A 26774-nucleotide genomic window follows, 5' to 3' on the forward strand; every position below is an offset into this window, starting at 1 on the left:
CCGAACTAAAGATGGCCGCCCTGCCGCTCCCTCCACCGTGAAGGAAGGCGGGGCTCGGGGGCCGCGGAATGGCGGCCGAGGCCTGCACGTCCTCGTGGGCTTCCGCACCTCTCCACCCCGGGCTCGTCGCCTGCTGAGAGATGCAGGCCCATTCGATTTCTTTCCCGCGCCCTGCTCTCATCCAAGTGAGTGATGAGCGGGGCTGCGGGGGGGCAGGGCTGCGGGAGGGCAGAGCGGGGCTGGGCAGGACCGGTCCTTGCTAGGAGGGGGATTTTTTTCCTCCCATCAGATTCCTAAGGAAGGGATAACACCCCCTCTCCCCCCCCTCCTCCTCCTCGAGGGAAGAGGAACCGACCCCCTGAAAAGCAGCCCGGCCGACAGGAACGAGCCCGGCTCTGGGTTCTAATCCCAGCTCCACCGTGTGACCTTGGACGGTCACTTTTCATTCATTCATTTTACAGATGAGATAACAGAGGCCCAGAGAAGTTAAGTGCCTTGCCCAAGATCACACTGCAGACAAGTGACCGAGCCAGCAGTCGAACCCAGGTCCTTCTGACTTTCTGGCCTGTGCTGCTATCTTCATTCAATCGTATTTATTGAGCGCTTACTATGTGCAGAGCACTGGACTAAGCGCTCGGAATGGACAAATCAGCAAGAGATAGGGACAGTCCCTGCCCTTTGACGCGCTTACAGTCTAATCGAGGGAGACAGACAAAAACAATAGCAATAGACTCAAGGGGATGAACATCTCATTAAAACAATAGCAGATAAATAGAATCAAGAATAAATAGAATCAAGTCACTTCCCTTCCCTGGGCCTCAGTCTCCCCATCTGTAAAACGGGGATGGGCTGTGAGCCCTCCGTGCGGCAGCGACTGCGTCCAATCCAGTCATCTTTTATTTCCAGGCTGGGAGCCCGGTGTGGGCAGGGATTGTCTCGCTTTATTGCTGAATTCTACTTTGCAAGTGCTTAGTAATTCATTCAATAGTATTTATTGAGCGCTTACTATGTGCAGGGCACTGTACTAAGCGCTTGGAATGGACAAATCAACAGATAGGGACAGTCCCTGCCCATTGACGGGCTTACAGTCTAATCATAGTAATCATAATAATGATGGTGATGGTATTTGTTAAGCGCTATGTGCCAAGCACTCTTCTAAGCGCTGGGAAAGGTATAGGGTGATCAGGTTGTCCCACATGGAGCTCACAGTCTTCATCCCCATTTGACAGATGAGAGAACTGAGACACAGAGAAGTGAAGTGACTTGCCCTAAATCACAGCTGATAATAATGTTAGTATTTACTAAGTGCTTACTATGTGCAAAGCACTGTTCTAAGTGCTGGGGGATACAAGGTGATCAGGTTGTCCCGCGTGGAGCTCACAGTCTTCATCCCCGTTTGACAAATGAGGGAACTGAGGCACAGAGAAGTGACTTGCCCCCAGTCACACAGCTGATAAGTGGAGGACTCGGGATTAGAATCCACGACCTCTGACTCCCAGGCTCTTTCCACTAAGCCATGCTGCTTCTCTAAGAGCTTGGTAAAGTGCTCTGCACACAGTAAGTGCTCAATAAATATGATCGAATGAATGATTTACCCCTGCGCCTATTGCAGTGTCTGGCAAATAGTAAACGCTAAGAGATTTGGGCATGAATGTGTCTTTTGTTATACTGCACTCTACCAAGCATTTAGTACAGTGCTTTGCACACAGTAAACACTCAATAAATACGATTGAAGACAGCAGTACGGGCCAGAAAGTCAGAAGGACCTGGTTCTAGTGCCGGCTAGGTCATTTGTCTGCAGTGTGATCTTGGACAAGTCACTTAACCTCTCTGGGCCTCAGTTATCTCATCTGTAAAATGGGGATTAAGACTGAGAGCCCCATGTGGGACATAAACTGTATCCAACCCAATTACCTTGCATCTACCCCAATGCCTAACGGTGCTTGGCACACGGTGCTAAACAAATACCATTAAAAATACCCCAAATGCTTTAAAGGGGGAATGTTTGAGATAGGGAGACCTATCCCAATGACATCAATATTAACCACCCTTATAACCCTTGTTATAACCCCAACTCTTCCATACTTGCCTGCTGTATGACCTTTGGTAAATCATTCAACTTCTCTTTGCCTTAGTTTCCTCATCTGTAAAACGGGGATTAAATATCTATTATCCCTCCCCTTTAGACTGTAAGCTTCCCATATTGGGCAAGGACTATGCCCGATCTGATAATATTGAATCTACGTCAGTATTTAACACAGAATAAGTGCTTAACAAATGCCAATGGGATTATTATTATAATAATAATAACACAGAATATTTAACACAGAATAAGTGCTTAACAAATGCCAATGGGATTATTATTATACTTGCTGTTAGCAGTTACTCCTTGCAACATCTGTTTGAGGTGCTGAAAGTGAATGTCTTTAATCTCCTTTTTACAGAGGAGGAACTTGACAACCTGAGAAGCAAGCTTGACATATCCCAGAGTCCCAGAGGTAGGGGCAAATCAGAGGATGTAATTTCACCCTAACTTGAGGGTGATTAAGACCACTACTACACCCCCTCCGAAGACAAGAAGTGTGAAAGTCGTCATCTTGGTTCCAACACAACCTGTGACCCCAAAATGCCTTTCCCCTGTGGACTACTTCTGTCATTCTGGAGTCCGTTAGGGCCTGCCAGAAAGACAATACAGCCTCTCCGGTGGTTCTTCTCTCGTAACCTCACATTGAGTTCGTGGAAGAGAATACCAGGTGAAACAATGGGGGATTGGGACATCTGAATTATGTAGTTCTACAGTGATACTTTTAAATTTACCTTTCCTTTTGAAGAATGGGCAGTCTTGTCCATTTAATAATAATAATAATAATAATGTTGGTATTTGTTAAGTGCTTACTATGTGCCGAGCACTGTTCTAAGCGCTGGGGTAGACATAGGGGAATCAGGTTGTCCCACGTGGGGCTCACAGTCTTAATCCCCATTTTACAGATGAGGGAACTGAGGCACAGAGAAGTTAAGTGACTTGCCCACAGTCACACAGCCGACAAGTGGCAGAGCTGGGATTCGAACTCATGAGCCCTGACTCCAAAGCCCGTGCTCTTTCCACTGAACCACGCCATTTCTGTGCAGTCATTTAGATTGACTACTTCTGTAAATATTTTTATGTTTGTCTCCCCTCGTTGGAGCATAAACTCCTTGTTTTTATTCTGTTCTTCCCTACTGGCTGGGATATTACCCTGCACCAAGTAGGTACTCAGTACTACTACTAAAATGAGACATTTAAATTGTTTTTTATGGAAGATTTATATTTTCATATCACTGGGATTATTTAGCAACTGTTTTATGTGGGGCACTATTCCATAGCCACTAGTAACGTTATTCTTCCTATGCTTGAATTAAATTGTACCCTGAAAGAGTAGTAGTCAGGAAGAGTAAATTCATTTGTATGATATGGTCCTATATCAATCAATCAATATATTTATAGGGCACCTCCTGAGTGCAGAGCACTATACTAATTAGGGTACTTGTTAAATGCTTACTATGTGCCAAACCTTGTTGTAAGCCCTGGTGTAGATACAGTTTAATCAGGTTGGACACAGTCCCGTGTGGGGCTCATACTCTTATCCCCATTTTATAGATGAAGTAACTGAGGCACAGAGAAGTTAAGTGATTTGCCCAAATTCACAAAGCAGATGTGTGGCGTAGCCGGGATTAGTACCCAGGTCCTTCCAACTCCCAGGCCCGTGCTCTATCTACAAGGCCACACTGCCTCTTTAATTGTATGGATCTTGCAGTGGCATTAGTAAATATGATTCCTGAACTCAAAGAGTTTATCATCTAGCAGAAGAAGCAGGTATGAAAATAAACTCTGATGGGGAAAATAAGAGAGTAATTTATGTACTAAGTGCTTTGAGGGATTGTGAGTACTGAAGTGCTTAGACGGCATGAAAGTGCTGATGTGGGAGTTGGGGGATATAAGATGGGGATATTAGAAATAAATTGTGAGGGTCCCTTGGGGGAGATGTGATTTCAGAAGGGCTCAGAAGATGGAGCAAGCTGTGTTCTGTAGGATATGAAAGGAAAGACAGTTCCAGGCCGAGGTAAAGGGTCTGAGCAAGAGATTGGAGGTGGGAGGCACAATTGGTAGGTTAGCTGGAGCAGAATAAAGAGTGTGAGCTGGGGTGCAGTAGGAGAAGAGAGTGGATATGTAGGAGGCAGAACTTCGATTATTTTAAAACCAGTTGTCAGGAGTTTTTGTTTGATGTGGAGAGGAAGGAGAAGCCATTGAAGGTTTCGAAGGAATGGGGAGATGTGTGTATATCACATTTGAGGAAAATGGTCCAGGCAGCAGAGTGAAGACTGAAGGAGACAGTAAACAAGAAGACTGATGCAGTAGTTAAACTGAGACATGACGAGTATCTGGACCAGGATAGGGGCAGAGTGGTTGGAAAGAAATGGAATGATGTATAGAAAAAACAACAATTAGGATATGGCTAAAAACTGAAGTTGGGGGTATATCTAGAAAGAATGGAGTTAACAGTCTGTATTATCTTAGTAAGAATCAGGCTATTCTCTAGATTTCCATGCCTAGGCTTGAGAAGCAGCGTGGCCTAGTGGAAGGAGCATGGGCTGGAAGTCAGATAACCTGGATTCTAATCCCAGGTCCGCCACTTGTCTGCTCTGTACCCTTGGGCAAGCCACTTAACTTCTCTGTGCCTCAATTACCTCAGCTGTAAAATGGGGATTAAGTCTGTGATCCCCACTTGAGACATGGACTGTGTCCAACCTGATTAGCTTTTATCTACTTGATACAGTACCTGGCACATAGTGCTGAACAAATGCCATTTAAAAAAAATGCCATTGCTCTTTTAACTCTGGAATTTTTGGGAAAGGCACAGATATAGAAGGGCTATATAAAGACAAAGCATTATTTTTATAAAGCAAATTACATGTATTTTGAATTAATTTGTTAGCTACATTAATGTATTTGATTATTTAATAGGATAGTTGAATGTGTTTCTTCCTCCTTTGTACAGATTTTAATAGCTTTGTTGCCCGGACTAACACTTGTGGAGAGTTGTGTTCCTCTCACTTGGGCCAAGAGGTTACCTTGTGTGGATGGATTCAGTACCGAAGGTAAGTTAAATCAGGCAGCTTCATGAGCCAGTCACTCGATGATATTTACCGAACACCTACTGAGTGCTAAGCTCTGTAGTAAACTTAGCTTGGGAGAGCTCAACAGGCACAACAGAACTTTTTCATTTTCAATAATCTTTTCTTACTAACGCCACTGTACGCTCCACACACTTTGAATAGTAAGAGGGCACTCGGGACTTGCCCAGTAAATACTACTTGATATAGGACCCAATCACACAAATGCATTTACTTTTCCTGACTACAACTCTTTCAGGGTACAACTTAGTTCAATAAATAATAAAGTTACTAAATGGGTATAGGGTAGTGCTCTGCATAAAATAGTTGCTAAATAAATGATCCCGGTGATATGTGAATATAAATCTCTGATAAAGAATAACTTAAATGGCTCACAGTAGTAATAATAATTGTGGTACTTGTTAAGTGTTTACTATGTGCCAACCACTGTTTTAAGCACTAGGGTAGACACAGGTTAATCAGGTTGGACACAGTCCCTATCTGACATGAGACTCACACTTTTATCCCCATTTTAAAGATGAGGTTAACTGAGTCCCAGAGAAGTAAAGTGACTTGCCCCAGGTCACACAGTAGACACGTGGTGGAGCCGGGATGAGAACCCAGATTCAGTGCCATTAGCAGAATTAGCAGTCACGTTCCCTGCCCATAATGAGCTTACAGTCTAGAGGGGGAGGCAGACATTAATATGAATAAATAATTTAAAATATATAATTTAAAGATATGTACATAAGTGCTAAGGGGTTGTGGATGGGGCAAATAGGAAGTATCCAAAGGAAACTTCTAAGTCTTGAGGGCAAAGATCATGCCGTTTACTTTTCATATGTTTCCAAAGCCACCTGATACAGTGCTTTGCTCACGGTCGGCACTCAGTGCACACTGTCGATCTTCATGACTCTGAAAAAATATGTTTTTTGTATTGTTTTGTTTCTTCATGAATCAGGCAAAGCCTTTTCCTGGTCCTGAGAGATTTCCATGGACTCATTCAAGTTGTCATTCCCCAGGATGAGGTAAAGGGAGGAGGGGGGTTAATTTTTGTAATGAACAGCAAAGATTGAGAGGCAAAGCCTGGCCCGACACAGCCCAAGCGTTTATCGATGACTAAATGGAAATGTTGGAAATGCTGCTTCTCCACCTTCATGTCTGGTGGGCCACATTGGATTCAACCTTGCCAGTTGGTCCATGTTATTGAGAGGTGGCATCTGTGTAGATCTTATGGCCTCAAACAAGTTCAGAAATCCTTTATCAGGGAGCAGCATGGAAGGAATTGCTGCATTAATGAGGGTTCCTTCCACTTTCCAACTCTGTCACTGCATTAATTCTCCCATAAACCCCGACATGGGTAGGACCATCTCTGCAACAGGGAGGATTTGATCATGTTAGAATTAAACGTGGTAGTTTGCTTCATTTTCCTTTCCCCAAGGAAGTCTTAAAAACCTCAACTAGCTCTGTTCCAAACTTTTTTTTTGTGATTTAAATAAAGGCATTAAAGGACTAATTTTTAAAGCACCAGCCCTTTCCGTGGTACTTAACTATGGAAAAACTCTGTAGTTGATATTATCCTGATTAATTTTTTTGTTTCCTTTTTTTCTGTCATCCCTAGTCGGCTGCTTCAGTGAAGAAAGCATTATGTGAGGCCCCTATGGAATCTGTTGTGCAAGTGACAGGGACCGTCATCTCCCGACCCCCAGGGCAGGAGAATCCGGTTAGTGCTTTGGAAGGTCAATAAATGGGATTAATTGACTCGGTGTGGTTCTGTCTTGGACTTGAAATTTCCCTATCTCTTTGCCCCATGTAGCACCTAGGAATCCCTGGGAGAAGGAAAATCTGTAGTGAGGCAGTGTGGCTTAGTGGGAAGAGCCCAGGCCTGGATCATGGGACTCAGATTCAAGTCTCAGCTCTGCCACTGGCATTCTTTTTAACCTTGGGTAAATCAAGATGATGATGGTATTTGTTAAGCACTTACTATGTGCCAAGCACTGTTCTGAACACTGGGGTAGATACAAGGTAATCAGGTTGTCCCACGTGGGGCTCCCAGTCTTAATCCCCATTTTACAGATGAGGTAACGGAGGCACAGAGAAGTTAAGTGACTTGCTCAAAGTCACACAGCTGATAAATGGTGGAACCAGGATTAGAACCCACGACCTCTGACTCCCAAGCCTGGGCTCTTTCCACTAATCCGAGCTTCTTTGGGTCTCAAGTTTGTTTCTTTGTAAAATGGGGTTAAAATAGATTGTGAGCCACGTGTGGGACAGGAACTATTCTAATCTATCTACCCTGCTGCTTAGCACTTAATAAGCCCTTAATAACTGCCATTATTATTATTATGGCACCGAGGGGCAGGACCTGTTACCTCATCTCACTTCTTAAATTGCATAGTCTGCATTATAGTGAGCTGTCACTGAATGTATCTTAAGTAGATCTTTCTCTCTTTCAGAAAATGCCGACAGGTGAGATTGAAATTAAAGTGAAATCTGCAGAGATTTTGAATTCCTGCAAGAAGTTGCCCTTTGAAATTAAAGACTTTTTGAAGGTGAGTGTCTTTTTTGGTCATATTTGGCTAGTGATGAGGTAATGATCACTGTAGGATGTGTTGGCAGGGTAGCATTTCAGGTGAAACATTGATGCTGCAGAAGTATACTTTCTTCCTTTAAAAAAAAGTTGAAAACCCTTGTAAAAGAGAATGTTTTTTGACCATAAGAATGAAACAGATAAATATCAATGCTTAGAGTTGCTTGTGCTTTTATTCTTAATGTAGGGTTTGTCATGAATATGACTCCCGCGTGGCATACTTATACTGTGATCAGTGAGCCTTAAATTTGGAATTAAAATGAAATACATTTGCTGGAAAAAGAGGTGAAAATAAATCAAGGAAGGCCAAGTGTGGTTCTAACCAAGATGTTTAGCAAGTTTGAATTTAAAACAGGAAAAGATAATTTGGAATAATAATAATAATAATAATGGTATTTGTTAAGTGCTTACTATGTGCAAAGCACTGTTCTTTGAGATGGTATGATGGTAGGAGCAGGGTCTTACCTCTGCTGAATTTGGAGTAAGCAGGTAGTGATAGGTATTGGAAACACTGATATGTTTTGAAGGAAACTCTCCTAAGTCTCTTAGAATCCAACTTTATGTGAGAGATTAGCCTCAGGTAATAGAGGCTTCTTTGTATCCAGATTATTTTGTTTGGTTTTTATAATGAGTCTTTTTTCAAAGTCATCTGGCTTTTTTACTTGTTAGAAAACTGAAGCTCTACGGATGCAGTATCGTTATTTGGACTTACGCAGTTTTCAGATGCAACACAATCTGCGCCTGAGATCCCAAATGGTCATGAAAATGCGGGAATTCCTCTGCAATCTGCATGGTAAGGGAAATACCAAGCTTCACCCTTGAACATTCAAGGGTGCATTCTACGCAGCATTTTTATTGCAGAAGACCACCTGTCATTCCTCTCAAAATGAGTTCAGAATAGGACATCCACTATTAGGGTTCAGTGCTTGTTTGCCTTCCTTGCCTTGGACACGGAGGCACCAAAAGATGATGTGAGATAAGTATATATGGAGCCTTTAATCAGTCAATCAATGGTACTTATTGAGTGCTTACTGTGTGCAGAGCTCTTGGGGGAGTTGATTTTTCTTTCTGCCTGTTTTTGACATCATCTGTCATTTCGCGAGAAGTTTTGGAAGAACAACAAAGCAGATGTCAACCAGGCTCTAAAATGAGGCTGTTTCAAATAGATATTAACCTTAGGACAATCTCAGAGTTGTTAAACTGCCTTTGGAACTCTTTGATGGGCCTCAGACTCAAACCAGGTCTTACCTCTATGTTGTTCTGAATTTTTAAAATGCTGACATTTCTCTTCTTCAGGATTTGTGGATGTAGAAACACCAACATTATTTAAGAAAACTCCAGGGGTATGTATGTCTCTTGACAAGTCTGCTATTAAATCTATCTTTTGACTCCAAAATCTGAAACATTACTTCATTTTGATGTTCACTTGATGTAGCTTTATGTTTGTTCTAAGGGGTTTGTTGGCTCCTCACCTACCTATCACTAGTCTGTGCTGTCTAAGGGAAATTTATCAACTAGTCATAATCTTTTCCTTCTGAGCTATTCCAAGGAAAGTAATGATTGAGCTGTTCTCAAAGACTTTTATCCACAAAACATTCCTGTTGAATTAGTTCAAACTTTATCATGTAAATCTAAAAAAAACATTTAAGAATGGCTCTTCTGGAAAGCCACAAACAAAGATTCCTTGGTCAGCTGCCTGCAAGAGAACTGAAAATTCCAGAACTGTTCCTGGCTAGTGCTTTATTCATTTTATTTGTGTAATGCATCTAATCCCTCTTTGAAATATAATAACTACACAGTGACATCCTTTAGCCACAAGATGTGTAAGCCAGGTGCACTTTTACTTTTGGTATCAGGGTGCAAAGGAATTTGTGGTACCTTCAAGAGAGCCTGGAAAATTTTACTCCCTCCCTCAGAGTCCTCAGCAGTTTAAACAGCTCCTGATGGTCGGAGGCTTGGACAGGTAAGAGGGGCTTTTTTAAAAATTTGGCTGGTATTTTCAGGAATATGAACATTGATTTCTTGTAGAATTACATGAGTATTTACAGGGAATAAAGGGGAATAAAATGGTGTTTAATAAGTGACATAATCTGGAAACTTATTTTAGTGTACTCGTGAGAGGTGGGGAGAAGACAATAGGATAAAGAAATATGTGGGATAGTTATTTCGTGGCATAGGTTGGCGAGGAGTCAAGCAAACGATGGTAGGTATTTGGTGCTTATTGTATGCACAGCACTCTATTAAGCTTAGGAAAGTACACTGCGTAGACACAGTCCCTGCCCACAGGGAGTATTCAGTTTATAGGGGGAGACAGACATTAAAGTAGATTAGGAATAGGAGATATAATAGAGTAATTTCTGATTTGAAGGAGCATGAAGATCCAAGGAAAACTTCTTGCTTGCTAGTGGGATGGGTTAGTGTAAGGTGACTGGCATTGTTGCAGCCCAAGAATGAGAAATCACAATTTCCCAGAAACGGTTTCATTTGTGCCCTTTGATCACAGGTATTTCCAGGTGGCCCGCTGCTTTCGAGATGAAGGTTCAAAGCCAGACAGGCAGCCTGAGTTTACACAGGTATCCCTGAGCATATTTTATGCACTCACTGTCTTCTCTTAGAATCAGGCCACAGAGCGTGTAGCTATTCCATGGGTGGGAAACTGACTAGCACAAGTATGTGACTGTAAGAGTCTGCTGTGCCTGCCTGAATAGCATACCTGGATGATGTGTTCTGGGTTGCGTTTTTCTCTATGACATGTATGCTTAATATTTAATCTGATACGGATGCTGTCAGGTTGATGTCTATTTGCTGTTTTCTCCACTGCATATCACTCCACGCCCTATAAATCTGCATTAAAGCCCACATCCATCAACTGTATTTAGCACTTACTGCATGCACAGAACTGTACTAAAACACTTGGAATGTATAGTGTAGTAGAGTTGGAAAACACAATCAGAGCCAACAAGAAGCTCACAGTTTACAGGAGGCAGATATTAAAATAAGGTACAGATAGGGGAAATAGTAGAGTATTAGGATATTTACAAAAAGACTGTGGGCCTGGGGTGAGTAATGAAGTGCTTAAAAGGTACAGAGGTTAATTGGGCCCTGGTGCAGAATCCAACCTGAACACAATTTCTTGTACACTCATTTTTCCATAATGCATGTTTTTGCTATGTGTTTTGGAGCGAACTCTTTTAGGGAATTAAGGAAATCTCTTCCAACCGAGTGTCTGTCTAGGTTAGACCACGATGCTGTGTTGGAAGAACCACTTGTAGGAATGCTGTTGCTGCTGGTTAAGGCATTATAGTGCAACTTTTCCTCAACACAGGGCCTCTCAGAACCCCGGCGGTATAAGAGAACTGCATGTGAATATTTGATTACGTCTTTGAAAATAGAAAGTTATTGTCTGTATAAAAATTAACCTCCACTTTTATAGTAGATTATTCACATTTGAAATCTAAGGCCTCTCAGAATCGAAAGATAAAAGTGAACATAGAGTTAGGAAGGAAGGAAGGATCTAACATCCATGCTATTGTCTTTATTAATCTTATTCTCTTGTTTTGATTTCAGATTGATATAGAAATGTCATTTGTTGACCAAGCTGGGATTCAGAAGCTGATTGAGGGCTTGCTTCAATTTTCCTGGCCTAAGGAAAAAGGACATATTACTACTCCTTTCCCTTCCATGAGCTACTCTGAGGCTCTGACCTCCTATGGGCTTGATAAACCAGATACTCGCTTTGGAATGAAGGTGCTTCACTTTCAACACTCTTTTTTTTTTTTTACTTAATTTTCAAGTGAATGGCAATGAGGCTTGTGCTGAAGTTTCCTCAGATTTTACTAATTAGATGAGTTATGCATCTAATTTCTGATCCAGGTTAGACTCTAATGGTGCTTTGAGTTTATCTGAATTATTACCCTGAAATGTTGTTTCGAGTTTACTGTAGGGAAATGGGCAATCTGAGAATCAGCAAGGCCTAGTGGAAAAAACATGGGTCTGAGAGTTAGAGGACCTGGGTTCTAATCTCAATTACATTGATTACTTGCTGAGAGACCTTGGGCAAATCATTTAAATTATCTGGGCCTCAGTTTCCTCATCTGTAGAATTCAGTACCTGTTCTCCTTCCTACTTGGATTGTGAGCCCCATATGGGCCACGGACTGTGTCCAACCTGATAAACTTGTATTTACCCCAGTGCTGAGAACATTGCTTGCCATATAATAAGTGCTTAACAATTATTATTAAAAAATCTGAAAAGCAGGGCTTAAATTTACTGGGGTTTGCTGGGTCTCAGTCCAGCACCTGTTCTGGAGTCCCAAGCTTTTTGGGGAGAACCCTGGCCCTCAGTTCCCGGAGGGGTGCTGGGTGCTTAATCATCGCCATTGATAGACTGATTGAAACCCAGGTCATTTCTTTTAGATACAAAAGAGGCTTACAGTGTTTGCAAACAAAGAGGATTGAGTTTGGCAGTCTTATTTTCCTTCTCAACTGCCCTGCAATTAACCCATAGACATGTCTTCTACCGTGTGTCCTCCTTCAATTCACTTCAATCTTTTTTCTCCTGTGTCTGTCTGTAAAATCGGTGGATAGTAGCAAATGAATTGGTTCATGCCACTGGAGCACCAGGGAAAGACAAATACTGGGTATTCCATTATATTCAACCACTCTTATGTTTTTTGAAAAGCAGATTCTTGACGTGTCTGATATACTCAAGACGACAGAGATTGAATTTGTGCAGAAGGCCCTCAGTGAACCCCAGGGTGCTATCAAAGCCATCTGTGTCCCTGAAGGAACAGTAAGTAAGATGCAAATCTGTAAGTCTGTAAACTCCTTGTAAGCAGCGATTGTGTCAACCAACTCTGTTGTACTCTCCCAAGTGTGTAGTACAGAACTCTGCCCAGAGTAAGCACTCAGTAATTCCACTGATGGATACAACAGTTTAGAATGATAGTTGCTTTTTAGCAGGAGTGCTAAAAATATGCTCACTGTCCTCTAGGAGTGTGCACTGTACGGAGATCAGTGCACATCTGATCATATGATTATTGGTAAATACCACATTATAATTAGAAGGGGGGAAATGCTAAGTAAAACCAACTACTGAGTGTATCTGCAACCAGCTTGGCGACAGGAAGGAGCTGCCCCTGGATGATGTGGTTGCAGTTCTAGAATGAAGTCCTTAATCCCTTCCCCATCTCCGCTCTTTACTGTCAGCTGGCCCACAGTCACTTATAAACAGGGCCATTGGTCAGCAGGGAAAATAATAATGATTGCTCCTGAATGAGTGTGAGGAAAGAACAAATAATTTGTGTACTCTCCCATTTAGAGAAATCTGTTTATGGGGCCACATATCTGTGGAACACTTCATTTGCCTGTTTTTTCTTCTCTTTAGAAACATCTTAAAAGGAAAGACATTGAATCCCTTAAAGAGTTTGCAGAAACTCATTTTAACCAGGTAAGGATTAAATAAATCTATCCACCAAACCAGGGCCTCTTCCCTTTTTCTGATGATTGGCTGCAGCCATATCCAATTTTGAATATGTTCAGTTTTGCCATGACACATGTCTTTACAATTCATTTTGGCTAGAATGTTGTTAGGATATTATGGAAGGCTTGTCCCAGTGCCTGAGCCTGTTTGGTTATGATGTGTGACCCATGCGCTCCCCCCCTCAAGGAATTTCCCATGTTTCAGACTGAGCCTTGATAGTCTGAAAAGACAGCATTCTTCAAATTCTCCATCCTTTAGGGTCAACCTAAAAACTTGCCCTGGGTTGGTAAGACTACACCTAAATTTGGAAGGGTGGCCATAGCTTGAAGTGGAAGTGACCTTCATTTTCCTTGTGTGCTTGCTTGTGTTTTCTGGGTTACTCTTCATGTTTCTTGAGTGAATTCCTAAGATAAGCATTTCAGGAAATAATTCATCTCAATAAAATTGGCTTTTCAAAGCCCTCCCCCTGATGGATAAGCAGTGGGATGCTGCATATTACTTTCTTTTCACTGCAGGAAATTTCACCTTTATACTTGAGGTCCAACAGAAACTGGAAGTCTCCATTTACCAAGGCTCTAAGTGAGGAACAGAAATTGGAATTTATCAAATTAATGGAGATCCAGGAAGAGGACCTTGTCCTACTAACTGCTGGAGAGCACACGAATTCGGTAAGGGGGACATTCCTACCCCTTCATAGTAGGAACAAACAATGTCTGATCTGTGAAAGACAAACAATTCCTCCTCTAGGGGAATCCACCCCAGAGATTATAATCAATCAGTCAATCAAGGAAGCAGCGTGGCCTAGTGGATAGAGTATGGGCCTGAGAGTCAGGACCTGGATTCTGATCCTGGCTATGCCACTTGTTTGCTGTGTGATCTTGGGTAAGTCACTTTACTTCACTTTACTGATCAGTTCCCTCATCAGTAAAATGGGGATTGAGACTATGAACCCCATGTGGGACCGGGACTGTGTCCAATCCTATTTGATTATATCCACCCTAGCGCTTAGTACAGGACCTGGCACATAGTAAGCACTTAACAAATACCACCAAAGACCCAGAGAACTTAAAAGTGACTTGCCCAAGGTCACACAACAGTTAAGAGGCAGAGCCAGGATTAGAACTCAGCTTCTGCCTCCCTGGCCTGGACTATTCCCGTTAGGCCACTCTGCTTCTCTTGCAAGTACTATCCAGCAGAGTTGGCAGGTACCTTCCCTGACCACAGCAAGTTTATTGGGAACTAGGAGGTGCTCTGGTCTCCCAGAAGTTGGTTACTTTGGTCAGTAAAGTTGCTTTCATAAAAGAGAGGCTCCAAAGCATTTAAACAGAATTCTCCTAACCCCACTGTGGCCTCTCTCATTCACAGTGCTCTCTGTTAGGAAAGCTCCGCTTGCAATGCGCCGAACTTCTGGAGTCAAGAGGATTAATGCTCCGTGACCCGTCTGCGTTTCACTTCCTCTGGGTGGTGGATTTTCCCTTGTTTCTTCCCAAGGAAGAAAACCCTGAAGAGTTAGAATCAGCCCATCACCCGTTTACTGCCCCTCATCCTGATGACACCCACCTCCTCTTCTCTGAGCCCAGAAAGGTACCAATGTCTGAACTACCTGATACAAGAGAGGGGTAAAATAGGACCTGGGAATGGAAAAATAAACCCAAACTTTTTTTAACGTTTTAAGGAATAGTACTATTTTTTGGTATTAGAGTTTTGAAGTTTGAATTTGCATTAATAGTCCAGTGTTCTGAAGGAATGGCCCTATTTCTCAAGGGCCCGATTATACTTTCCCCAACTCCCAGGTCCGAAGCCAGCATTATGACTTGGTGCTGAATGGCAGTGAGGTAGGTGGTGGCTCCATCCGAATTCACAGCGCAGAGCAGCAGCATTACATCCTGGAGACTGTGCTGAAGGTAACCTATCTATGTAGATTTCTATTTTGCCATCTTACATATATTCAAGTTTTGTTTTTTCATCTGGTAAATTCATTTTATTAAACACAGTATAAATATGGGATTAGATCCCTCTTGCTCTATTATGTTAATAATTATAAATTAGAATTAACTTTAGACAACATATTTTTAAGGTATTTAAAGGAGATATGAGGAAGGAAAAAATTAGAAGGAAATTATAACAGTCATATTAGAGTTTTTGTTTACACTCATGAATGCCTGTTCCATGAGGATGGTGGGCCCCACAGCCTTTTGAGATCTAAGAAGACCTAAGATTTTCCAGTCAGAGCTGAAATGACCCAAAATGGCAGCTTTCTGGACTGTTAGCTCTTTGACATGCATTTCTTCCTATTCCTCATCTCCACCCCGCAACCGAAAATCCCTGACCTCTTTACACCCCGTACTCCAAGTGAAAAGTTAGAACCTATGTTTAAATTTCTCAAATGTATTTTGTACAGTAAATAAAAAATGAAAGCAAGGGTAGACCCAAGATTTGCTGGGAGAAGGGAAGGGAAGAATCTCTTCAGGTGCCCAGAAGGGAAGGAAAAAGGGAATGGGTGGTTAAGGGTGGCTGCTAATAGAACTGGTAAAACATGGGAAAGAAAGATGATGGGTGAGGTGCCAGTAACGCCCAGAGATTTGGATCCTAAAATGAGAAGTGAGGTTGTGGGGCTGAATCGTGGGCCTAAATGGATAGAGAAGTGATTTTGAGAACAGTTGGTTCACCTGTGACAGTAGTGGTCCCACTGAGTGAGCCTTCCCTCCGAGTAATGACACTTCTTTGGGATTCCAGGAAGATGTCAAGCTGCTTTCCCACTTGCTTGAAGCTTTAAGTTTCGGGGCACCCCCACACGGAGGAATCGCTCTTGGTAAGTAAACTGCGTCGGGCTGGGCATTTCGCCCAGAGAGGATCGTGCTGGTGCTCAGAAACTGATTCAGAAATTGAGAAGAAGCCAGGAGGGAGAGAGGGGAGGAAGATTGGTCAAAATGCCTGGGCTAAGGCAAAGCAGAGATTTTCAGGATTAATAATTCAGCTGGGGCAGAGGGTGGGCAAAAAAACCCACAGGTACCTAGCCCAAGAAAGCTGTATTTATCAGGGGTCCCGGGTCCATGGGAGGCAACCTGAAAACAGGCTTTCCCATCCTCATGCTTGTTGTCAAAGGAGCCCCAAGTGGCTGAAAACTTTCCTTTCCTGTCTTACAACATTGGCAAAGCTTAACCAGCGATTCAGTGTTCCCCTGGGGTGGTGAAGTACCCAAACACTGACTCCTCCAAGAATTGTTCAAGTCTTGCATATTTTTCTGTTGATATCTTGAACGGCTGAATTTAGACCTGTCCTTCCTATCTGTTAATCTAAGTTCTTCTACGTACTGTCCTCCTCCATTTAGGAGCAGGCCCTTGTGGAACCCTGTGCTTCAAAAATTCTAATGACTCGATAAATGTAGGAATAATATCTAGATTGGTGTTGTTCAGACTTTGTCCAGGGTAAGTGCTTAACAGAATGAGAATTTAGATTAGCCTTCCTAACTCCTAGATAGATGCTGAATCAACTGGGTGCTCAAGAAAATCTCATTTCCTGATCCATCTTGGACTCAAATCTGAGGAACACCTGCAACTAAGAGAAGACCCGCTTGTGGTGGTGTCCTCTGGTATCTCCGTAAAGCATTGTACCTTCAAGAGGTACAAATGAAGTTATTATTTTACGAATTTGATCACATGCAAAATAACGTATGATTCCTCAAAGAAACCAAGGGCAAAAATAGACAATCTTTCACCTTTAAATTTTCACAAGGAGAAGCATCATTTGCATTTAGGCAAGGAGAGAGGGGATGGGCGGACTGGGTAGAATAGTAAATTCAGACCTGGTAGCTGAATTTTATATGATAATGACCATGGTCCGTAAACCTTAATCATCCTCCCCAGTCCTATATTTTGGTTTTCGGTGACTATTCCTCTTCATTTGGTTTCATGAGAAGAGAAGGGAAAGGCTTAGGCAAGTGTTGCAAGCATCACAAGCAGCATTTGGATGGAATAAATTGGAGGCTGAAAGTTAGACATAATGTGTCCCTAGAAATTTGATTAGAGTGATCCGAACCCATTGTATTACGCCTCTGGATTCCGAAAAGAATACTGTTGTAAAAATGCAAGAGTGAAATCATTCGAACTCCATATTCCTTTGAATAATTGGATAACTATTCTTTTTCTTCATGGTGTTTTAGCACTTATTACGTGTCAAGCACTGTTCTCATTACTGGGATAAGTAAAAGTTAATCAGATCGGACACAATCCCTGTCCCACGTGGGCCAGTCTAAGTGGGAGGGAGAACAGGTATTTAATCCATTTTACAGTTGAGGAAACTAAGGCACAGACAAGTGACTTGCAGACAAGCGGCAGAGCCAGAATTAGAACCCAGGTCCTCTGACTCCCAGGCCTCTGTTCTTTCCACTAGACTAAGCTGCTCCTCAATGGTATCAGAATATTAGAAAGCCAGGGGAGGTGGGAGGGGTCATCACTACTGGCTTAGTGTCTAAATTTGATTTCCAGGACTGGACAGACTCATCTGCCTCATCACTGGAGCACCAAGCATCAGAGACGTCATAGCTTTCCCAAAATCCGTCCGGGGACATGATCTCATGAGCAATGCTCCAGACTACCTCCCTCCGGAGGAACTAAAACCTTACCACATCCAGGTCCAGTGGCCAGGAAATTCAGAAGGGGACGGGAACTAATTCAAACCGAGGAGCGAGAGGTCTCTGGCCTGGGAAGCTGTTTATGAAAGAGCCTTTCCGCTTTGAAGTCTCCAATAACCGAAGGCCAGGGTGAGAAGACTGACGTACTGCCGCAGATTTCGCCAACGCTCTTTTTAATTTCGGCTCTCCTGGAAGGTTGTAGAGAACTGAAGGAACAAATGGAGACTCTCTGATGCCTTTACCAGGTTGTGGAATCACAGACGGGAAATTAGATTTTACTTGGAATGGAGAGAGACAGGTAAGTCCTCCTGTCCCTCCATGAATTAGTGATAGGATGAGATCGAAATAGCATGATGCTGTTTGTACCGACTCGGGTAGAACATCATTCCATTAAAGATGTAAATGATCGAACGAATCATGATTAAATGGGAAAAATGCTGCCATCTAAAGGCAGGTTAGTCAATTTTAGGGGCTCAAAGGCAAATCCATGTAGCCCTAGGGGAAGAGCAAAACTGTTTTCATGGCGGGAGACCAAGTCCCACAATCATTTGTAGCCAACAGCCAGGAAAGATGCTAGTCTGGGCAGCTAGTATAGGTCTGTGTATTTACATTTGTTCCAGAATTTTCAGACTTCCTGAATATGGCTCTTAGCTGTTGCCAGCATGGCTCCTCAGTGGTTACAGATGAGAGCCTTGGTGATTTTGAACCTAATAGCTAGTGGTTTTAAGTCTGTAACTTCTTTAGTTTCTGAATAAAATCTATTTTTAATGCTTGGGTTTAGTTTCATTCCAAGTAGGGAACGTATTTCAGAAAGGTTGAGAAGCAGCATGGCCTAGTGGAAAAAGCATGGGCCCGGGAGTCAGAAGACCTGGATTTTAATCCCAGTTCGGCCAATTGCTCACTGTATGACCTTGGGTAAGTCACTTCACTTCTCTGTATCTCAAATTCTCCTGTTCTCCCTCCTGCTTGACTGGGATCCCCATGTGGGACAGGGACTGTCCAATCTAATTAACTTGTATCTACCTCAGCACTTAGAGCAGTGTTTGACATATAGTAAGTGTCTAACAAATACCATTTGGAAAAAAAAAAGGTCAACCGATAGGTGTTGCTTTTCACACAAGTGATGCAGTAATGGGCCAACTTGATGTAGGGTGAGAAGATGATCATCATCAGCAGGGCCCAATAAAAAATATGAAAGGTGTTTGATTTTTTTACCCCCTCCTTCAGGCCAACCAAGTGTACATGGCCCAGTCTGTTCTTCCCATAACCAGTGGGAAATAAACCCCCCCAAAAAAGTGCCAGATCTGCAATCCTATGAGAGTTAAAACTGAGCTCCTGCACACTAGTAAACTTTAAAGATTTCCTTAGCACACTTACAACTAGAAGCCAGTGATTTCAGCTCCAGCTATTCCTCCCACAACACACCACCGGGTTCACTGCAAGTGTTAAAAACAAGGCAAGCAACTGCCCGCTCCATCTTTGGAAAAACAGTGGCCTCCATTGTCTTCCTGTGCACACTGGGTGTGAACAATTTCTCCTTGTTGGAGAAAAGAAATATCAGATGACATGTCTGATGGGGATTTGTTTTATGTCCTTCTCTTCAAGGAACAATGGGTTGATACAGCTGGTTTTGTTTATTCGTAGAATTTCCCCACTCTTTTTTTGAAAGCTATGTCCTTCTGTGATAGTAGTTTTTCCATTCCCGCCCCCTGCCCCCTCAAGCTCCCAAATTCCTTGATGCTGACTGTTGTTTGCTTGGGTCGTTTAAAGGTTATTTTCCTCATTCTGAGCAGTAAAGTAACTCCGTCTTTCCCACAGAAAATCAGTTAAGTTACTGATCACTACATTAACGTAACCTTCTGGCTAGGCATTCAATAGACTAATAACTTTCAGCTGGGCTTCAGCTAAAGCAGCTAAGACCTGAAGTAAGAGAAGCAGTGGTCTAATGGATAGACAGACCTTATTAGTGTGGGGAATAGGCCTTCTGGGGTGCCTTCCTAAATAATAGCAATTGTGATATTTGTTAAGTGCTTACTATATGCCAGGCACTGTACTAAGCCCTGGGTTGGACACAGACCCTGTGCCACATGGAGCTCAGTCTGAATCCCCATTTGACAGATGAGGTAACTGAGGCACAGAGAAGTGAATTGACTTGCCCAACATCTCACAACAGACAAGTGGCAGAGAGGGAATTAGAACCAATGACCCTGTGACTCCCAGGCCCATGATCTATCCACTACACCGTGCTGCTTCTTTAATATGTCTAGTGTTGACTAGTGTTCCATTTATACTGTAAGCTCGCTGTGGGCACTTGTCTGCCAACTCTCGTGTATTGTACTCTCCCAAGTGCCTAGCACAATGTTCTGCACGTAGTAAGCGCTCAATAAATACCAATGAGGATGATGACTGGTCTGCAAGATTCTGCCCTTCTTGACAAAGAGGGAATCCTATCCAGAAGGTGAAAACACTACAGTGAGCTCCCTGAAAACATGTTTTCCTCCATCAAGGACTATAATGACTATAAACATCCACTTGCATGTTTAGTATAGTAAGACTTCAACATTGTGCCAGGGAAGGGATTCTGTATTCTTACTAAACTTTAACCTTCATCTATTTGCTTTTATTAGACTGGTTTGAATAGACTGCTTGCCTGAACAATTGTTCAAGATCTTAAAGAACTAAGAGTATGGGTTTTCGTAACCTAGAAAATCATTTATATTAAGGTTACAACTTTGGAATATAGTGAAAACCACACACCAATGACTGTAAAAGACAACAAACATCTCTTGGAGTAAGCAGGGGCTGAACTTGCAGTAAGCAACACCAGCTCTTAATCCTATCCCGCGACTTGAGTACATAGCTGCATCTAAATCCTCTCTTTGTCTCCTTTCTCTGAGTGTTTTAGGCAATGGGCTTTGTTTCAAGCATCATTTGTGAAACAAATGACACACTAAGAGTCCATGTGGGCAGCAGGGTGGGTGTCAGGACTGCCCCTGGCAGGGCATAGTAGGGGGTGGTTAATACGTTATGGTTGTCACAACAGTGGTTTCCTCCAATAGGGCAGTGGAGGGAGGATCAGGGTGGTACATCAAGTGCATAAGTATTAGCACACACATCTGGACACGCTCACCCTGGAAAGCAACGAACTGTAGAGCTCGCTCTCCCAAATGTAAGTATCCTTCAATTCTTTCCATGGATTTCTACTTTCAGGAGCAGGGTGGCAGAAATTACTTTCTGGACTGGAACAGATTGATTAAAGACTGTGAGCCCATTGTTGGGTAGGGATTGTCTCTGTTGCCGAATTGTACTTTCCAAGCATTTACTGCAGTGCTCTGCACACAGTAAGCGCTCAAATACGAATGAGTGAAAGGCATAGCAATTTTTATATTGGGAGGTCAGACTCCCGGGAACTTTCTCTGGATCTCCCTGAACAAATAGGCTGTTGAGATAGGAGCTCAGTGCGAGCAGGGAATGTGTCTGTTTACTGTTATATCATACTCTCCCAAATGCTTAGTAAAGTGCTCTGCACACAATAAGCGCTCAATAAATGATTGAATGAATGAATAATCACATTAGGGCTTGGAAGGGTGGAAGACCGATTGACTTGCTCTTGGATAGCTATCCAAAATTTAACAATACCTGGATTTAGAAGTGAGGGTTCTCTAATGGAGGAAGAAGAAAATCATACCCAAAGGATAAGCAAAATTGAACATGAATTCTAGTCACCCAAGGAAACTTTTATTCTGAGAACAGAAAGCCTCCAGAAGAAAAATTATAATACATAAACAGCGTGGCTCAGCGGAAAGAGCGCGGGCTTGGGAGTCAGAGGTCATGGGTTCTAATTCCAGCTCCGCCGCTAGTCAGCTGTGTGACCTTAGGCAAGTCACTTAACTTCTCTGTGCCTCAGTTACCTCATCTGTCAAATGGGGATTAAAACTGTGAGCCCCACGTGGAATAACCTGATCACTTTGTATCCCTCAGCACTTAGAACAGTGCTTTGCACATAGTAAGCGCTTAAAAAATACAATTTATTTATTTAAACAGCCAAATAGCCCAGATAATTCTGTTGTTCTCCCAAGTGCTTAGTACAGTGCTCTGCACATAGTAAGAGCTCAATAAATGCCATTGATTAATTAATCTCATGATCCTAAATAAATGTCAATCTATAACTGTTAACTGGGGCATGATTAAGAAAAAACTGTAAATTGAGAAGTCCAGTTTGGCAGCAAAAACATCAAGAAAAACCGTAAAATTTTTAAAAACTAAATTTGGAGGGGTTTTTGATGCTCACAAATTTTAAAATGCATATTCAAGGGTTAGACATTGAATAGGATTTTATTCAACCCTGAATACATAATTGAATAAAATCCCCCCCCAATCCTTATCAATAATAATAAAGGATACAAAGTGCTGGGATAGCTACAAGTTAATTGACTGGTATCAAAATTTGGAAGACTGCATCCTCCAGAGGTCTGATTATTAGGAATGGCAGTCACTATCTAGGACCCATAGTGGGTTGGGTGCTGTATGTTTAGTTTATAAAGAAAAATTCCTGCCCTTTAGGAGTTTCCTTTCTGGACAGCAACAGTTACAGAATATGATCCTGCCAATAGTTGCTTGGTCCCTGAGAGGGGAATGTTGTGGGAGGGGACAGTGCTAGTTGAAGGCATAACCTGGCCTATACTCTTGACTCCTCTGCCCCTGTCTGTGTCTAGTTGCAGAGGAAAGGAAATCACTAGCCTGCCACCTGTTCTCCATCAGTCGCGTCACTGCAGTCCATAGCATCTTAGTCTACTGACCTCCCTCCTTGAGTGGACATCATGATCAAATCCTTAAAGCAGACGTTCCTGTCCCAAGACCTGGAGTCACCAAAGTGGAGTCCGGTGGAGACTGTGGTAAATTCCGGCAGGGAAAGAAGGTTGGGATCGTGGGACGATGAGCAGCACAGGTGTCAGGGCAAGGAGCCAATTGAAATGGAGTGGGGATGAACCTCTGTGGGCTGGCTGTGTTGCTGCAAAGGATCAAAATGCTCCCTGTTGCTCCCAGCACAAGATGCAGGGCTTCTCTCCATCCTTTGGTTGGAAAGCCATGATCAGAGCCTCCCCTCTTCCCAGCTGAGAGACTATGAATGCCAAAGTTCATATCCCCTGACCCAGGCGCCACAAGTAATAGCTGAAAAATCTCTGGCCTCTATTTATCTTCCCAGGGGGAGGAACCAAAAACACCCCAGCTTCCCCTGGGGACTGAATACAGGGGTTATTTACCGGTTGGGACCCTTTCTGATCTGAAAAGCCCAAGGAGACTTGGATGGCATAACTCCCTTCCTCCCCCTCTGGAGTTCCAGGAGCTTTGGTAGTCCCAGGAGTTTCTGGACCAAAACAGACTTCCAGTCACCCAAAACGGTGACCCACAACCCAGATGGGAACCTGCAACCAGTAATTTCCCGAGGGAACTCTGGTTCCTGGAGTCGACACTCGGAGACACAGCAGCCTCCTTGTGGTCCTCAGCAGCCCCTGGGGAGCAATTCCAAAGGCCAGATGCTAGCCTAAAGGGAGGCTGGGTACGGGGGTTGTGTGTTCCAGGTGCCGGGCTGCGACCTGCGGATGTATGAGGCCAGCACATGGGTCAGCACCGTGATTAAAGGAGGGAGCCAGAAGGAGGCACTGAGGCAGGGCTTCCAGAAACTCTTCAGATACATCCAAGGGAAGAATGAAAAAGGTAAAAGCAGGCACCTTGAGCCCTGGGAGGCTTCAGAGCAGTTCAAATGAGTGCTTTCTAGCTCCTCCCACTGACTGGAGCCCATCATGAGCAGAAAACTATTTCATCTTCTCCCCAACACAACTCTACTCCCCAGGATACTCCTACCAGTGGAGGGTAGAGTATATGTCTTGATGGCAAGCAGTACTGTAGGGAAGCACCTTTGAGGTGCTATAGCACTGAGCTAAGTGTCAGGCTCCACAGCCCCCTGGGGGCATGGTCTGGGCAAAGTGTTAATAGTGGATACTGTCCAGGTTTGATTTCATCTTTCGTTTTGTAGGGCAGCCTGTGTATTCCTGCTCCTGTATTTGCTTGAGGCTCTTGCACTAAGGGTTTCTTATGAAAGAAGCTGACCTGGTGTTTTAGCATGGGTAAAGCATAAAGTGGTCATTATTTCTTCCCTAAACTGGAAAAGGTTGCCAGATGAAAGCTGAGCAAAAACTGGCTTTCATTTTGGTCACATAGGACTAGCCCGAGAAAATCCAGTGAACTAGGGAAGTTATGCCATTGGTCACCTCATGTGCTCTGGAGGGGATTGAATCCCCTCTGTATACACACAAAAATACAGATGGGTTTAACTTTGGAGGCTTAAATAGCTCACTTTGGTTGCATGGTACTTCCAGCTTTCTTTGATGGTGGGTGAAACAAATCTATAAAATCCTCTAACTGGATTTAGCCCCTTTCAAGCAATAGCATTTGAGCACTGGGGCACCGTACTAGGCACTGGGGAGAATACAATGCTTCTAATCCTGATTCCACCACTTCTCTTTGTGACCTTGGGCAAGACTTCTCTGGGTCTGTTATGTCATCTGTAAAATGGGGATTAAAGCTATGATCCCCATGTGGGACATGGACTGTGTTGAACCTATTATATCTACTCCAGCATTTAGTACTGTAAGTGGCACTTAAGTACTTTTTTTAAGTATATGATCCATTTTCTCTAAGAGCTTTAATCTACTCTCTGGAGGAAACTATGTGGCATTTTAATCTTATTCCAGAGGCCAAGATCGAGATGACTGCACCAGTGACGTGTCTGGTTCAACCTGGCAATGCTGAGTACAAGATCTCCTTCTTCTTGCCATTTAAGCATCAAAACTCACCCTTAGAGCCAATTGATCCGGATGTGTTTCTTGAGCAGAGAAAAGGAGCGGCCATCTTTGTCAGGTAGCTCCTAGATCATTTTGGAGGAGCGGCCTGTTTGGTAGGAAAAGGCAGTTGTGCTTGGCCGTGGCAGGTGAGATTCTATATCAGCAGATAGCTGGTGGGAGTCTGGGTTTGGTCACTATACTGGTCTCTGGGGCAGTTAAAACAGGTTTACTGAACACAGCTTTTTATCCTGCGAGTGCGATGGAAGACGGGCACTGTGCCTATTACCTCTCTTGACTTCTCTCCTAAAACTGCATTATCCAGGGTGACCTCAGTCCTCATTACCAATCTAGTAGTTTCTATATTGAATCCTTCACAACTTTCATTTTGAGAGTTTCTTCCTCTTCCTCTCTAGCCACTGACTCCATTTAAGCCTCCATCTAACCACAAGTGTGACTAGAGTATACTTTACCCTTTTTCACCATTTGTTCCTACTGCTTTTATGGGGTTAAGAGCACACATCCTACCTACACTATACCCCCCCTCAAAGCAGCTGACAGTAAGCAGTCAATACCACTGATATGACACCCAAAATGAGCCCTTAAGTCCCAACAAGTCACTTGCTCTGCAATGGCATCATTTAAAGCCTTACCGCCTCACCCTCTTTCAACTCATTTAGACTGATATTAAGCCTTGGGTCTCCCTCGTCTTCTGGATTTGCTCCCTCATTCAAATATCTAGACTAGGCTACTATTCATTTTTGTTCTTCCCTTGGCACCCTATACCTGAAAATTCAGGATTGTTACTTGACCTCTCTCCCCTTCAAGCCACCAGGGGTCATCCATTCTCACCTCCCTACTCAGCATCTTGGCATTTGATCTGCTCACATCACACTTCCAAACTAACCTTCCTGGAATACCCTCAGTCCACCTTCCCTCCGCCTGGAACGCCCTCATTCAGCCAAATAGCTTTCTATCCTCCTGCAAAAACCTACCTTATCTTGATGCTGACTAGAACCTCAGGTGAGGTAGGTTTGAAGATGGCCAACATGCATGTACATTTCCTTTGTTCCAGGTCATTTGGAGGATTTGCCTCTATGGAGAAATTCAGTAAAGAAGCTCAAGCTCTGGCAGAAACCTTGCAGAAGGAAGGCCAGTCATTCCATCCTGACTTCTACTATACTGCTAGCTACAACAGTCCTTTCACACTTTTCAACAGGCACAATGAAGTGTGGTATTTCAAGAAGGAAGAGGGAGAAGGGTTATGGGTAAGGGCATAACCCTGGATGGGATGGCTTGTGGCTACGAACATTTTAGTGCCTAGAAGGCCTCGATGTGGAAGAGGCAAGCCCAATGAATCCCAAAGAGTTGATATATAAAGATTTGTCTAGTCACCTAAATTAGTGAATTTGAAAACTGTACCAGGAATATTGGGGAGGGCAGGGGGAGAAATGGGACAGACCAGGTTTTAAGCTATGGTCCTAAACCATGTATTTGTTTCCATAGCAGAGGTCAATCATTAAGCATCAAGACATGTATATGGGGTTGAGTGGTTATGAATAGGCAACTCGGGGGGAGCAAGGATTGAGTTAACTCCCCTATTGGAGTTTCAGATGGCAAAGGATTCCTTGTTGAAAAAAATTGGGCAACTACTGTAGTCAAGAAACCCGGGCTCCAGTCTCTGCCTTGAACTACCCTGGGACGTTTGGATGTGGACTTCTCAATGCTTAGCTTGCAATGGCTTCAAGCAGGTACTCTTAAAAAAAATCATGGATTAATTTTGAAAACCGTTCTCCCTGAGCCCAGCAAACCTTGTCATTGCTCCCTCCTGAGGGGAGAAATGTGGAAGTTGTTGCATTCAATGACCAGAGTGGTTAGGGTGAATATAGGGTGTGGTTCATGAATGAGAACAAGGAGACTGAATAAACAGTGATATGACCTTATTAAGAAACCCAGTGAGCTGAAAGCATTGTATAATGGCTCAGTAACCGAATAAATGCTCTGAAGTTTAGGGTACTAACATCCCCCTTAACCCATTTTTTTCCCTCTAAGGCATTAAATTGAGTTTTAACAATCA

General features: G+C 43.1%; 2 protein-coding genes across 3 annotated transcripts; both read left to right on the forward strand.

The window, feature by feature from the left end:
• The first annotated feature begins 33 nt into the window (after positions 1 to 33).
• DARS2 (aspartyl-tRNA synthetase 2, mitochondrial) lies at positions 34 to 18741 on the forward strand. Of its 2 annotated transcripts, XR_003765090.2 has the most exons (19): positions 34 to 185; positions 2445 to 2753; positions 5037 to 5136; positions 6113 to 6179; positions 6773 to 6874; positions 7608 to 7703; positions 8411 to 8534; positions 9038 to 9084; positions 9598 to 9704; positions 10245 to 10314; positions 11309 to 11488; positions 12425 to 12532; positions 13127 to 13189; positions 13738 to 13890; positions 14588 to 14806; positions 15016 to 15126; positions 15959 to 16034; positions 17710 to 18153; positions 18637 to 18741. XR_003765090.2 is itself a non-coding variant. In XM_007668901.4 (18 exons), exons 2-18 carry the CDS (start codon positions 2627 to 2629, stop codon positions 17892 to 17894), a joined length of 1935 nt encoding a protein of 644 aa, XP_007667091.1. In that variant the 5' UTR covers positions 34 to 185; positions 2445 to 2626; the 3' UTR covers positions 17895 to 18627. The 2 variants fall into 2 exon arrangements, 1 of the variants encoding a protein (XP_007667091.1); XM_007668901.4 differs by lacking the exon at positions 18637 to 18741 and having other exon boundaries at positions 17710 to 18627.
• Positions 18731 to 26771, forward strand: LOC100084808 (heme-binding protein 2-like). The gene is made up of 7 exons (XM_029080576.2): positions 18731 to 18770; positions 20915 to 21024; positions 22571 to 22750; positions 23438 to 23573; positions 24611 to 24776; positions 25773 to 25965; positions 26311 to 26771. Exons 3-7 carry the CDS (start codon positions 22676 to 22678, stop codon positions 26353 to 26355), a joined length of 615 nt encoding a protein of 204 aa, XP_028936409.1. The 5' UTR covers positions 18731 to 18770; positions 20915 to 21024; positions 22571 to 22675; the 3' UTR covers positions 26356 to 26771.
• Positions 26772 to 26774: the final 3 nt, after the last annotated feature.

The sequence above is a fragment of the Ornithorhynchus anatinus genome, chromosome 16, assembly GCF_004115215.2.
Source record: "Ornithorhynchus anatinus isolate Pmale09 chromosome 16, mOrnAna1.pri.v4, whole genome shotgun sequence".
Taxonomy (NCBI): domain Eukaryota; kingdom Metazoa; phylum Chordata; class Mammalia; order Monotremata; family Ornithorhynchidae; genus Ornithorhynchus; species Ornithorhynchus anatinus.

Bases quoted from the DNA above. Each gene is read 5' to 3' on its own strand.
- LOC100084808 (XM_029080576.2), top strand. From the start codon at position 22,676: ATGATCAAATCCTTAAAGCAGACGTTCCTGTCCCAAGACCTGGAGTCA. The intron at 23,574-24,610 runs GTAAAAGCAGGC...ATCTTATTCCAG, and splicing joins CCAAGGGAAGAATGAAAAAG to AGGCCAAGATCGAGATGACT. The intron at 24,777-25,772 runs GTAGCTCCTAGA...CCTTTGTTCCAG, and splicing joins GGAGCGGCCATCTTTGTCAG to GTCATTTGGAGGATTTGCCT.
- DARS2 (XM_007668901.4), top strand. From the start codon at position 2,627: ATGCCTTTCCCCTGTGGACTACTTCTGTCATTCTGGAGTCCGTTAGGG. The intron at 8,535-9,037 runs GTAAGGGAAATA...TCTCTTCTTCAG, and splicing joins ATTCCTCTGCAATCTGCATG to GATTTGTGGATGTAGAAACA. The intron at 9,085-9,597 runs GTATGTATGTCT...TTTTGGTATCAG, and splicing joins TATTTAAGAAAACTCCAGGG to GGTGCAAAGGAATTTGTGGT.